General features: G+C 34.9%; 2 protein-coding genes across 5 annotated transcripts; both read left to right on the forward strand.

Moving 5' to 3' along the window:
• The first annotated feature begins 1,908 nt into the window (after window positions 1-1,908).
• On the forward strand, window positions 1,909-6,709 carry LOC147480048 (Transducin/WD40 repeat-like superfamily protein). Of its 2 annotated transcripts, none has more exons than XM_086580601.1 (9): window positions 1,909-2,117; window positions 2,182-2,312; window positions 2,384-2,466; window positions 2,990-3,238; window positions 4,224-4,296; window positions 4,790-4,870; window positions 4,958-5,039; window positions 5,953-6,053; window positions 6,335-6,709. In XM_086580601.1, exons 1-9 carry the CDS (start codon window positions 2,013-2,015, stop codon window positions 6,411-6,413), a joined length of 984 nt encoding a protein of 327 aa, XP_086436727.1. In that variant the 5' UTR covers window positions 1,909-2,012; the 3' UTR covers window positions 6,414-6,709. The 2 variants fall into 2 exon arrangements, with proteins under 2 accessions (XP_086436727.1, XP_086436728.1); XM_086580602.1 differs by having other exon boundaries at window positions 4,233-4,296; window positions 6,335-6,551.
• Window positions 6,710-6,799: 90 nt separating this feature from the next.
• LOC147480049 (Pseudouridine synthase family protein) lies at window positions 6,800-13,668 on the forward strand. 3 transcript variants are annotated; one of them, XM_086580598.1, is made up of 10 exons: window positions 6,800-7,141; window positions 7,219-7,275; window positions 7,636-7,713; window positions 9,084-9,137; window positions 9,918-10,000; window positions 10,095-10,194; window positions 10,268-10,330; window positions 11,518-11,757; window positions 13,143-13,203; window positions 13,292-13,668. In XM_086580598.1, the coding sequence occupies exons 1-10, from the start codon at window positions 6,923-6,925 to the stop codon at window positions 13,387-13,389; spliced, it is 1,053 nt and encodes a 350-aa protein (XP_086436724.1). In that variant the 5' UTR covers window positions 6,800-6,922; the 3' UTR covers window positions 13,390-13,668. The 3 variants fall into 3 exon arrangements, with proteins under 3 accessions (XP_086436724.1, XP_086436726.1, XP_086436725.1); XM_086580600.1 differs by having other exon boundaries at window positions 13,148-13,203; XM_086580599.1 differs by lacking the exon at window positions 7,219-7,275 and having other exon boundaries at window positions 6,803-7,141.
• Window positions 13,669-13,753: the final 85 nt, after the last annotated feature.

Genomic DNA, 13,753 nt, shown 5'->3' on the forward strand with positions numbered 1-13,753 from the left:
ATCATTAAAATAGTATATTTTTGTGTGTTTTTTAATGGATGTGGATATATGAAAGCCGACCCACCCAAATCCAAATATGGATAAAGAGTTTTGAACGAGAATCCGACCCAAACCATACCATTTATAGCCCTAATAGTATGTGTCGCATGATAGGAACGACACAAAAAGTGTCACACACTAGAGGAAGTGTCGCGTTGACTTTAAAGCATTCTATTGTCACCTTTTTGGGATAATGGTTATACGGAAAGACTAGCCTACTAGCCTGATGGACTAATCACCCATGCGAATTATCTAATGCCCCAAAATTAATCTTTCGCATCTCCCGATAACCCTCTAACACATTATCAAACCTACAAGTTATGAAGGAAAAATGAAAATTCCGGTAATATAGGGGGGAAAATAATAGTGAAAATTAGAATAAATAATTGTTTTTTATATATCTTCAATGAATATGGTTCCTTTATTGAAAAATATTGATTGTCTTCTTCCTTACATGTTTGTAATTTACAATTCATTCATTTTTTTTAATGTGCATTTCTCATTCAATTTCAACAATTTAATATTTTTCCTAACATTCTAAGGTTTTGTTGCTTGAAAAAGTTTCTCATGAAAATGAATATTCGTTTTCTCATGGAAGATTTTTATCGTGAAAATGTACAAAGAAATTATATTATTTTTACATTTGGTCACACATGAAAAAATTTGAAAATATTTTATTCTCGGTGTTTGACACCAACAAGATTTGTTGTGAAAAATATTTGATTCATTAATTTTTTTAGCTTTATTGTTGGAAAACAAGTTATAAACAAGTAAAAATACTATTCATTTCCCAGGGAGAAAATTTAAGAGTAAGAAAATGTTTTTAAAAAAATATAAGAAAACCAAAAAAAATTCCGATGAAAAGTTTCATATGTACTTTTAAATAATCAAACACATGAAAATAACATTTAATTTGCTTGTGAATCAATATTTTCCTAATTAAAACATACCTTAAAAGACTAAATCTCTAATTAAATGATTAGTATTAATGTTTTGAACAATTTATGTTAATTGTTTTGATGGGTTTGTTGATTTAGTATGGTATAATATCCACTTATGCTAAGATTGTGTTAGACATCCAAGTACCTTTTATTAATTATTTTATTTAGTTATTAATTAGTTTAATTCTTTTTGAATGTTATTATTTTGTGTTTTTTTTCGTTAAGCATGAAGGAAAATCATAAAAAGATGAAGAAAGAAGGGACATAAAAGTATTTATATCTTATTTTATGTTTTCATTCCTATTTTTTTGTTCACTCTGAGATGTGAAATTCAACCATGGGCTAATCAAAAATTCACTCGAGCGATTGGTCCACCAAACTAAAACCTCTTTATATATATTGCACGTGATTGAAAACAAATATCTTGTGATTTGTGAACATACGATAACATTTTTTATTTACTCTTTAGTTAGAGGATGTCAAGTTCAACAATATCAATCAAGTACATAGTTCCTAAAGAACTCACTGCCTAAATGATGTCCTATGTGAAAATGACAACTGACACAATATACATAGGCACATTAGAAACACGGTGACTTAAAGAATGACATTTTGAACGAAATGTTATTTTAAAAATTGGATGAAAACATATTCAACATTTTTTACATGAATTTATTTGTTTGTAGCTTTTTAATCTAAGAAAAAAAAATACTTGGGATATTGTTATAATCCTCAACAAATTACAAAGAAACTAAGCAGAAATTACTAAATTGTTCAAAACATACTTGAGATATTGTTACAAAAATGCTTATTTCGGGCGAAACTATTTTCCAGTTGGGCCTAATTAGTAGGCCAATTTATAATGTGAAAAAGAAAGGGTTGGATTACGGGCCTTTGTCTAAATTCAGATCCTAGTAGTAGGGTTCTATTGTTTTCAAATAAAAATATCAGAGCGGGAACAACCAAAAATTATTTTCCAATCTTTCACTCTCTTGTTTTTAAAATTAGGGTTTTGATTTTGTGAACTTGGGTATGGAGGGAAACTGTTTGAAGTTCGAAAACCCAGTACAAGATGCAATTTCAAGGATCCAATTTGCTCCTCATTCCAATAATCTCCTCATATCTTCATGGGATTCAGTAAGTTTCTTCATTTCCCTTGTTTCTTTACTTCATTTGGTGCATTGACTGATTATTTGTCTAGACACTTCGTTTGTATGACGTGGAAAGTTGTACAATGAGACTAGAGATTACCTCGGAAGCAGCATTGCTTGGTTGTTGTTTTCAAAATGAGTCTACTGCTTTTAGCATTGCTGCTGATTTTCGCGTTACAAGGTTTGTTCTGTGATTTAATGAAATATATTTACTTAAATTGCTCTTCTTATTTGCTACTGTATATTTCTCAGGCACAACTTTGCTGTTGGAACATGCCAGACAGTTGGATATCATCATGATCTGCCCACCTGTGTTGAATATTCTCAAGAAACGGGTAATACATACGTTTACAGTTAATCCAATTTTGAATTAGGCTTTTTGTTTATGGTGTTAGTTTTACTTAATAAATAAGAAAAAATCTAATCATTGTTACTTTTAAAGGCAAGTATCCTACTTGGAAGCCTAGGTCCCATTATAGGACATCTACCGAGGGTGTCCAAATGGCTGACAGCCCATATAGTAGTTGTGGTTTTTGCCTTACACTATATGTAAGATCCATCCAAGCCACCATGTCGATACTGTCCACAATTATTCACCTAGGCCCAAACCCATAGCTTAGTTTCATACATTAATCCACATGATATATCCAGGATCTTAAAAAGTTATAAGTACAGTGTTTTCATTTACAACATTCTTAATCAAATATCAATACCTACAATGTGGAAGATACTTTTTGACATTTAAGATAAACAAGGATAGATGATTAACTCCATGGGGCATACATGTTTTATCTTTGAGTAATACTTTTGTCTTTGAAAGGGGAGTCAGTCTTTTATTTTTTATCCTTTTTCATGCAGGTCTGGCAATTAGTGCTGGTCTGGACAATAGATTATGTTCATGGGATTTGCGTGTAGATCATGTTGAATACTCTAAGAATGTCGGCGGAGAGGTAGAAGCAATGTCAATACATGGAGTATTTGTAGTAGTGGCTATTGGGACATCGATTAGCATATATGACTTGCGCAATTTAAAAGAACCAGTGCACTTAAAAGAACCATCTATGGACTATGGAATAAGGAGTGTCTGCTCATTTCCTAATGGAAAAGGTATTGTCATTGTTACTATTGTTGTTGCTTGGTTTCAATTGTTACAAATTTTTGTTTCTGTGCATCATATATATCCTTTTGCAATTGGCTCGCTTAGGACATGCAGTTAGCTTACAGCCAATGTACTTTGCCAAGTACTTTGTGCTATGTTTTTCCACTTAGTGGCCTTTTGCTGCTCATGTTGTTGGATGTAGGCCATATCTGGCTCTCTACAGTACTTATTAGGCAGGCGTATTCCCATAGATTTGTTCATGATAGACTATTCTTTGGGATTCAAGACTTTCAACACTTAAAATAGAATTAATCTGAACACTTATGCTTTTGCAGGATGATATGTGAAGTTGTTGTATACACTTAATCGTTGTGTTGTTGTCCGTTTTTCATATCTTAATCAATTTATCATTTTTACACTGTCGAGGGCTTTAACTCTTGACATGTGTATTTCTTTATTGGAGGTTACCTGTAAGTTTATTGTAAAGTCAAAAGGCCTATTAAACTTCTAGATCTTGAGGAAGTTGATACTTAAAGCACATTATGTATCATGGTTAACATTTTCTTGGGAACCTTTCATTCAAAACCAAATAATAAAGCCTAGTTTTTCTAGACCTGAGACTATGTACGGATCGCTAAGTTTGACATTTTTTAATTTTACATTCTATTCAACCATTACTTAAGCACTAGTTTTGCTTAGGGACTCCATGTCAACTATATTGATAATGGATGTAGTCTGCCAGCTTCTCTTTAGTAATTTTGATAAAGCTTTGTTGAAAGTTGTATTATAATTTGCTAAACGATATATGCTGATTGCTGAGCAGAAAAGAAAAGCACATAAAAGGCATATATTCACGACATTTTAGGTTTCTAGATGTTTCGGTGAACTTCTGTTCACCGTTCTTTATTTATATCTTTAGTAGGAATACATTAAGGAGATAAATTCTTCTAATTTCCTTATAGTCGGTCTGGCATCTATTTACTTTTTATGTAGGATATGCAGTTGGGTCAGTTGATGGACGTGTTGCCTTGGAGTTTCTGAATCCATCTGATGCAAATGAAATGAGGTAACTTCTTTACTTCCTTTGTCATACAAATGTAGACCAGTGTATAGTAAGTTAATAAGTTTGGATGATAGAAGGACCGAGGATATTGGCTGTTTCCACTCTCCAACTCTTGGCTAGCTTCCTGATACAATTCGAAAACTAAAGAGGAACTGTAAATGGGGCCTTCATATGTGGTTTAAATAGATAAAACATGACTGAACGAAAGTCCTAACTCCAAAAAGAACCACGACATTGACAAAATCCCTAACAACGTAGGCATAAAATGGACATAATTGTATGAACAAAATTCTAAACTGTGACTCCAGGTTTAGCTTCTAGGTGCGATGAGTACGACCACGATCCTGATAACAATTTTTTTTTGTTTACTAAAAGTCTATAACATTACAACATTTCTATCTCTTGGTAAGTTTTGTTGATGAATACCATGTCGTCTTTCCTTTCTCAACTTGTCTGGCTAATTAGTGATATATTTTATGGATATGATTTGCTACAGCTGTCTTTTCCGATGTCATCCAAAACCAAAAGATGGGAAATACCATCTTGTTGCTGTGAATGACATTGTGTTTCACCCGAGGTACTTTACATTTATAGTGTCATAACTGTACCTGTGGCTTATTATATCCAGTCGGGTTACTTGAATGCCTTTGTTTGCTATGTTCAGCATTCATGGCGCCTTTGTCACCGGTGATGAGGAGGGATACGCCATTATGTGGGCTGCTCAGAGTAAAAAGAGACTATACCAGGTGTTTATTTTGTAATATTGTTAAAGCCTATAGAGACATCCTAATCTATTTCTCTATCATGTTTGTGATATCTCTGTTATTCTCTGTTGATCTCAACATATATATTTATAAAATTTTGATAACGTATTACTTCTTTTAAATTAAATGTGGTTTCAGAGGATAATATCAAAGAAATTATGTTGAAGGCTTAATATTTAACGGAGTTTCGGATTTAGGCCCAGACTTTGCGGTTTTGGGCTTTGGTGACTGCAGTTTACAGTTTTAGAACAGTCTCTAAAACGTGGTGGCGTGGAGGGTTATATTAGTTCCTAGGTTAAGTAGCTGGCTTTCCTCCCCTTCACAGCTCGGGCGTTTGAGGAGTATTAGGTGGTTACTTAAGATTTGGTAAAGAGAACTGCCCTTCTAAATCATTCTATTTCTGTTGGGCCTCATAGGCCACATACAAGGTCTGAGTTGCGGGTGGGCTACCTTTAGGCTGGTCTAAATTGATTTGTTATTATCCATGTAACATGGACACTCCTTATTTCAAAAAAATCCGTGTCGGATGCGTATCCACGTGCCCGTGTCGGACACATATTGTATGTGATAATATACCTCAATTTTTTTATATTTCGCCGTGTCCAACACTTCGTATCCATGTCGGATGTGGACACACCTATTCGTGTCAATGTAACTTAGATTAGCATGGGATCAGTGTAAGTAGAGTGGCCCAACATGAACTTCGAATGTGGATGCCTGGTGGAATGCCAAGGTCATAAGTGAAGTAATTAGCTTTCAGATGCTTGACATCTTTAAGATGCAGATGAGATGGCTTCTTTCTGATTAATTTTATCATTTTAATGTTCATTGTATTGAATATGTAAAAGATGTTTCATCATATTTAACAAGAACTCTCACCTTTTTTCCTTTTCAGTTCCAAAGGTACGGCAACAGTGTGGCATCCTTATCTTATAACTGTGAGGGAGAACTTTTGGCTGTTGCATCAAGCTACAATTACCAAGAGGCAACTGAATCGTGAGTTCTTACTATGGTAGAATTTGTTTTTGACATTCACATTGGTCAAATTTATTTAAATATGAATTGACATAGGTGATATCTTTATGGATATGCAATTGTTTATTGGCTGTACATGGGTATGCATTTATGAAGTTGTCGAGTTTGGAACAAACATATTTTATGATTGTTTCTTAGGAGCACCATTTTTGTCTGTATATACAAAAAGAGATCTATTTGGTAAGTTGTTTTGAATTGTTAATTTCACCATGTTTCATTAACTACTTCTCGTTTGTCAACAGAGAACAACCTCCTCAAGTATTCATACACAGAATGAATGAGAATGATGTCGGCTCATCGTCCATCAAAAGTTCCAAATAGGCAGGCATTACGAATGACTTGAGAAGATTTAGTGCAAGCAAAAGCCGATTTGGGGTTGCTTACTGAGCATCACTTGGACAGTGGACTATGGGATCCATGGTTTCGTAAACCAGTAAATTTTTTCCTGAATTAGTGTCTCTAATTTTGGTACTCAACTTTCATTAGGGTCAACTGGTGCTGACTGCTGAAGCAAAGCTGTCTGGTCAAAGTGATGTATAACACAAATATTATAGCTAGCTGCTCTTAATGTAAATTATTGAATGATGACTGTAATATCAATGACCCATTTGCATGTCCTTTTGGTATACAAGTAACCACTAATTAATAATAATGCACCAACTAGTGTGTTAATAATAGTCTGCTCCTATTTTGACATAGCCTAGATTTCAGTCATGTAATTTTGACCGAAAATTGGTAGAACCAAGCGGACCCACCAAAACCTTTTTCATTTGATGATCTCAGCCAGGGTTTATGAATTATGAGGAGTTTTGAGACGAGTCCTAACCAAAATGCACGCCAAACGCTGCAACGATTCTCTCAACATCCAACAAGTTGATAATAATAATAATAGTAATAAACCCGTAAAGATTTCCAAAACAAAAGAAGAAGAAGAAGAAGAAGAAAGAGGAATGCAGAGATACTTGTTTGCAGTGGAGTATATTGGTACACGTTTCTCTGGTTCTCAAAAACAAACGTCTAATTACAGAACTGTTGTTGGTGTTCTTGAGGTACGCTATGTTTTTTTAATGTGTCCTGATAACATTGATGGTTTAATGGTCTTATTATTTATTACCAATGTGTGTAGGAGGCTTTTCACAAATTCATTGGTAGACCTGTTACAGTGTCCTGTTCCAGTCGTACTGTAAGTTCACCCCATTTTACATAATGCATCAATCATGTGTTTATGATAATGTGATGCCATGGTAGGAGAGTCTTTTCCATTTCAGAATATAGTAGCCATCATTTCAACTTTGGTAGGTTAGGACGACCAAGTAGTTTCACGGTTTGAAATGCTAGACAAGTCTGACTAATGCATCTTCCATCACATTTTTTCTGTGGATTTATATGGCCCATTTTGACTTTCTGTTACTTTTTAATGTTTATTTGCAATATTTTCATTTTGTCATTTGCATTGTCTGTACGTGTTTGAGTTTACACTTAAAGCCATTTATGTGATATGATTCTTTATATGATTGAACAATACGGATGTTTGCTGTTGTAGGATGCAGGAGTGCATGCCTTATGTAATGTTTGTCATGTGGACATAGAACGCATAAGCAAAAGGAAGCCTGGGGAAGTGGTATTGATATATTTCTTCTTCTTTTTTATGTTAAAAAGTTTCTTTACTGAGTAGCATGACGTGCTAAATTTTTTTGAATATACAAACACTGCATCTTTGCTGTTTTCTCTGAAGTAACTTACTGGGAATACATAGTGTGTGGTGAATGCAACTTCTCTGAGATTTGAGAGATATCGTATTCTTGAATAAGATCACATTAGATATGAGAAGAATGTTTGGAGCATCTGAAAGTAAACTGACCTTTATTTTTGTTGTTGTGTAGACTGTAGACTGTAAAAAGTGTAGACGGTAGTAACTCCAAATGAGAATGTCACTTATTTGGTTGTGAATGTCTAGTGAGCCACATTGCGTCTATTATGCCTAAGTATCGTGCTTAGAGATTCTATTGAGCTAAATTTTATTTCATGATTTAATCAAAAGAAGGATCTCAAGAGAACATCTTAAGATGTGAAGGAGAGTTATAACAGTTGTTCCGAACAAGTAAGAAGGAGATGATGTTTCAAGAATCTGTTCTGAACAACAAGGAGATTATGTTTCAAGCATATCAATGTTTCCCTAGTAATGGTAATTACAAATGGTTTGTTTGGGATGGTTGCCTCTTGTGCCTCTGCCTAACCTGCCTAGTGTATACAAACCCGCCCATAACCATGACGAGTCCAATCTCACGTCTCAAAACCACCAGAAAGAAGGGGCGGAACTCGTCCCTGCTGCATTCACTGCTCTGACGAAATCCTAATTATAAAAAAGCAACACCAGAACTCCATAAAAAACCTAAACCTTTGGTTGATCCCAAATTACTAAATATAATTATCATAGCATACAGGCAAAATATGTACTAACCATATCAAACCTTTTTCAAACTGTTGATGTATATAGTAATGGGTCTGGTGAACTCCGCACCACTATGTTGTTGTATGGATGTCTCTTTTCTCTTTAAAATGTAGTACATTTACCTATAAAGATATGTAGAACAGAACATATTTCATGACCGTCTTTATTGCTCGTGCTATGCCAAAACCTAAGTAGTCATGTACTCATGTTCTGCATTAGAATAATCTTAGCATATCGTATCTATATGGAACATACCCTAGAATATTATAAAGATATTAACGAAATCATCCATGTATTCTTACTCAACCCATTCATTGTTTTTAACAATCCAAAAAAAAAAAAAGTGAGTTGAGGCAGCAAAATCTACTTCTTTCAGGTTGTATTACGGCTTGGATTTGAAAAAAAATTATTTTAATGTTCTTAATTTGGTTACAAACATTTATGTTTACTCTAACCAGAAGAATAATAGAAAATATCAGAATGTTTTAACTGTAATCATTCTCTTGGTTGAATTTGATTCTATACGTGTTAACATGCAGTTACCTGCTCATGAACCTGAAGTAGTTAGAAAGGCTGTCAACCACTTCTTACTGGTACGCATTTTCATTAGTCTAGCAAGTGTCCATGTCAATTTTAATCTTGTGGTCTCTTTGTGACTTTGTCACTAGAATCTGGGTGGATCACTTTCTGAATTATAGTATATAAATCAAATGCATGATCAAAAGATTATCTATGTGTGATTCTGTTAATTATCGTGTATCATTTCTTTAGCCTTCACCAGATCATTCTTGCAGTCTCTCTTTTTATCCCCTGATTCTTGAGTCTAGCTATTGGTAATGCTACTTGGTTGAATCCTACACAAAAGGGTAAACAAAACCCGTTTTGTCCGAGAGTCATGAAACCAGTGACTTTTTAATAAGGTTAGTGGGCAATGGTGCTGGCTGATCTCCCATCCAGGTCTGCTGTAAAAGTTCTCACAAGCTTTACTGACTAACCTAGTTCTGTGAACCCCCTGCTAATTTTTGGTGGTGGATATAATCTCCATCATGGGGAGAACATGTCTAGAAAAAAATAAGCCCTTGCTTCGTTCTACAAGTCCAATTTTTGGGTCGGGGTCGCTACTTGGGATGGTTTTTTGGGATGGCTAGCTTTCCTTCCCTGTTAAGTTTTACGGATAAAAGATATGGACTTAAAGAGTATTAACCAAATCAAACGCAGTTCAAATTTCAAACTAAACAGGAGTCATAAAAGCCATCCTGTTTATGCGTACTGAAAGAGCTATAACATTATGTTTTGATTGTTCCAAGTTCTAGCAAAAATGTTGTTGACTTGAATCTATTGACGCTTTGTTTTCTGCATTTTGTTGGTGACAGAAAAATGAGGGCGATGTAATGGTGACTGATGTTCGATGTGTTCCATCTGATTTTCATGCCAGATTCAAAGCGCAAGAGCGCACGTAGGTATCATCCATCCTTTTGAAAATGCTTTTCAAAATGTGTAGTGTCCATGTTATATACTTATATATGTTAAAAGTATTTGATTTTCTATAGGTATTTCTATCGTTTGTTATCTGGGCCTGAGCCTTTGTCAACATTCGAGAAAGACCGGGCATGGCATGTACCCGAGGACTTAGATTTTCTAGCTATGCAGGTTGATCTTACTCACTATCTATCATTTATTTAATTTTCCTAGTCAGATCTGATTCTTTTATATTTTCAAGCAGAAAGCATGCAGAGTTCTTATTGGATGTCACGATTTTAGCTCATTCAGGGCAGCTGGTTGCCAGGTCTACCTCCTAAGCTCATACTTGTTTAACTTTGTAGTTTCGGTGTCCATTTGAAATCATTGGTAGAATCGAAGTTTGCTTTGTGTTGGGAAAACTTATGTTCTCATAGTGCGCAGTTGTGCATCATACTCATGTATGGCACTTACTAACTATCTAAGTTTGGACTTGCCTTTTTTTGTTTTATGTTTTCTCTTTTCTTCTTATGCTACTGTAATGTAGGGTATCTCATCCCATTGTATCCTTGCTTAGATATATATCAATAAAACTATACTTCCCGACAACAAAAACTAAAAAAAGGGTATCAAGGAGATTGTTCTTTGCTGATATTCACACGTCGGTTTCTAATAGAGTCCATAATTCACATGCACGGAGGCTCTTTCTTTGAGAGCCAAGTGGCTAGTGGAACATATTCCCAAGGCAATAGTGTGGGGGATTTGAGTGTCTGAGAACAAGGAAAAGGATATGCACTAGATTTTGGTGGATATTAAGGAGCTATTGTATAATTGGTCAAGGAACGTGCCCATCTTTAGGGAGTTGAGATATCTTGATTTTATTTGTAATTGGGATACCCTAGTGATGTAATTTTGTTTTTGGGGGTCTTGGGGGATGTAGTTAGCTACTCTTAAATTCTCTCTAAGGGCTAGCTATCTTATCTGTAATACTCTTATTATTATCGGGAATAAAATTTTACTTTTACGGATCAAAAGAAAAAAAACATTGTATAGCATCCTTGTTATGGGGAATGAAACAATGCTGAATCTGTTCTGGCACTAAAGGAGTAGGCTATAAGGATATGCCAGCCTTTGGGCTCAACAGTTGTGCACCATTCTGTCAGGATCTGAAATATTTTATACTTGGTCCATCAGTTAGCAGGCAGGCGAGTCCACATAAAGCTCATTCTCCACTGCACAATGTTTGACACATATCTGATACGCTTTTGACGGAAATCTTTATACATTTTCTTCTATTCCTTGACTTAATTCAATTATTTTTTACTGTTTGGTTGGTGCTATCTGTGTAGTCTACAATATTTGACAAATATGCTTGATCACGTTTGGAATAATTAACAATATATTTCTTTTATTCCTTAAATTAGTTCTTTCTGGCGTATTGTTATTTTTTGGTTTAATTTATCTTTTTAAACCTGTATCTGGTTTATACGTGATTGTATTTTCGATGATTAACAGGCAAATTCACCTATCAGAACCTTAGATGAACTTAATGTCTCTGAGGTTGTGTCAGTTCCATACTTCCCTTCATTTACTGAGAGAGGTCAAGCTATTTCTTCGGAGCAAGACCAGCCTAAATTTTCCTATTCATATGTCACTGAAGGACTTAGAACTTCAGGTGGTAATGAATTTGGACAACGGAAAAGGCATCGTTGTTTTGTGATAACAGCACGGGCACGCTCTTTTCTCTACCACCAGGTTAGGGGCTTTTAATCTTTGTATTGCTCTCACTACAATACGAAATTTTCATTTTTGGAAAAAAAATTCATTTAGTTGGGAACCATTTTGAGTATGGGCCAGATGATATTTACTTGAGCTGGAGATTTTCAGTTCCAAAATTCTTATTACATCCTTGTATTCAGTATCAGTTAGATTTATCTGATGGAATCTTTGCTTTCTTTCATAAGTGAGTAAATTCGTGTTGCTGTAGATAAGCTTTACTTTTTCTTCATAGATAAGTGAATTTATCAATGACCTCTATTTTAGCTCTTGTTGTGAACGTTGTTGTGTCTTTCATTCTTTTCCACCTCTATCTGAAGAGCTTTTGAAAAATATATTTATGAGAATTCTAATTATGTCAATCTACACAATTGTTCACATTCTGTAATCTGTATATGGGCAGAATCCAATTCCTAAGTTTATATGAAGTTACAAATTCCTTCGTAGACATACCACATCACCTGCTTGTGAGGTTATCTAGTGAACTATTGGAAATTGGAGTGTAGAAAACCATTTGTCAGCTGCTTTAAAACGGTCCCTTAAGCATTAGGTTATATTCTTAGCAGCATAACCTATCTTCATCACCCACGAGAAGCTTCTTCTCTACTTAAGTCCTGTAGTGTCGTAGACTCGTACCCCAGTGAGAATTTGACCAAATAACAAAAACTATAGCTATTTCCTTCTGGGGATGGCACTTTATGTTTGTTAATTCACAAAGATAAATTACAGAAACTCTAGCTGATTCCTTCTGGACATGGCTTCTCTTCTACTTTGAGTACCATGGTGTCATACCCAGTGAGAGCTTGGTCCTTATTTGTGATGATGAAGCTAAGGATCATTAGTAAATAAGAAGGATGTTGTTTCCACACGCACATATTACAGAAAATCAAGTTGTTTCCATTTGCACATACTAATCATGAGTTGGCTGAATGGCACTCAGTCTTGAGTCTTGTCAGACACATGCATTCATACATTATAATACAGCTAAAGGACAAAGACAATGTACATCACCTGTACTGAAGGAGCTTCATCCCAGAGGATGACTTAGACAGCTAATGGACCGTGACACTTGGGTTGTTTATCTGGATGGGAAACTAAAGACATTCAGTCCTTCATATTCCAGTAGATGAATTTTCATGAAAATTTACTAACATATAGGTGTTGGAAAGTCCCCGCCTGTGAATTTCACCGTGAGAAATGGAAGGGGAATAAAGTAGGCAAGAAAGAGAAATTTTAATATTTATTTTATATTGTTTTTGTTCATTATTATGTAGAATGCAATCTGCAACTTTACAGTTACGAAATTATGATACTCAATTAGCTGGATTTCTGTAATTTTTTAAATCTGGGCTGAACTTTCCCAGGTCAGGCTGCTCGTTGGCGTTCTCAAATGTGTTGGTACTGGGGATTTAACAACTAATGATGGTGTGTTCAACTCCCAACTCCATACTTCTGCTCTTTTGCATGTGAATATATGATGAATGAGTTACGCCTAAATTTGTAATAATTTCAGTTGAAGGGATCTTGAATGCGAAGACAATCACTGCTGCAAGCCCCATGGCTCCTGCTTGTGGTCTATACCTTGGAAACGTGAAATATGAACTCCCCTGAGAGTTGTGATTTTAGCTTTTTTCTTTAGGAGAATTTGGGAGCATCTACAATTTCGGGAATGCCTGCTACATAATACCAGGCCTCATTATTGACAGAGGGGAGCTTTAGCTTATACAAGTAAAAAGGGTAACAGACACTGAGTCGAATTGAATTGTTAACATAAATATGGCCTCATTGAAGATGTGTGTTATTGAGTTGATTAAGTAGTGTAAACTAAAGTAAAAAAATTCTTTGTTAAGCTGTCCAAAACTTTTTATTTATATATATGTTTTTTTGTTAGGATTCTTGTTACTGACTGCATTTATTGTACATCTTCTTCTCAGTAATAGCAGTAAGTTTGCTATGAGAGAACCCTGTTAAAAAA

Source organism: Coptis chinensis, chromosome 8 (assembly GCF_015680905.1).
Source record: "Coptis chinensis isolate HL-2020 chromosome 8, ASM1568090v1, whole genome shotgun sequence".
NCBI classification, from domain to species: Eukaryota; Viridiplantae; Streptophyta; class Magnoliopsida; order Ranunculales; family Ranunculaceae; genus Coptis; species Coptis chinensis.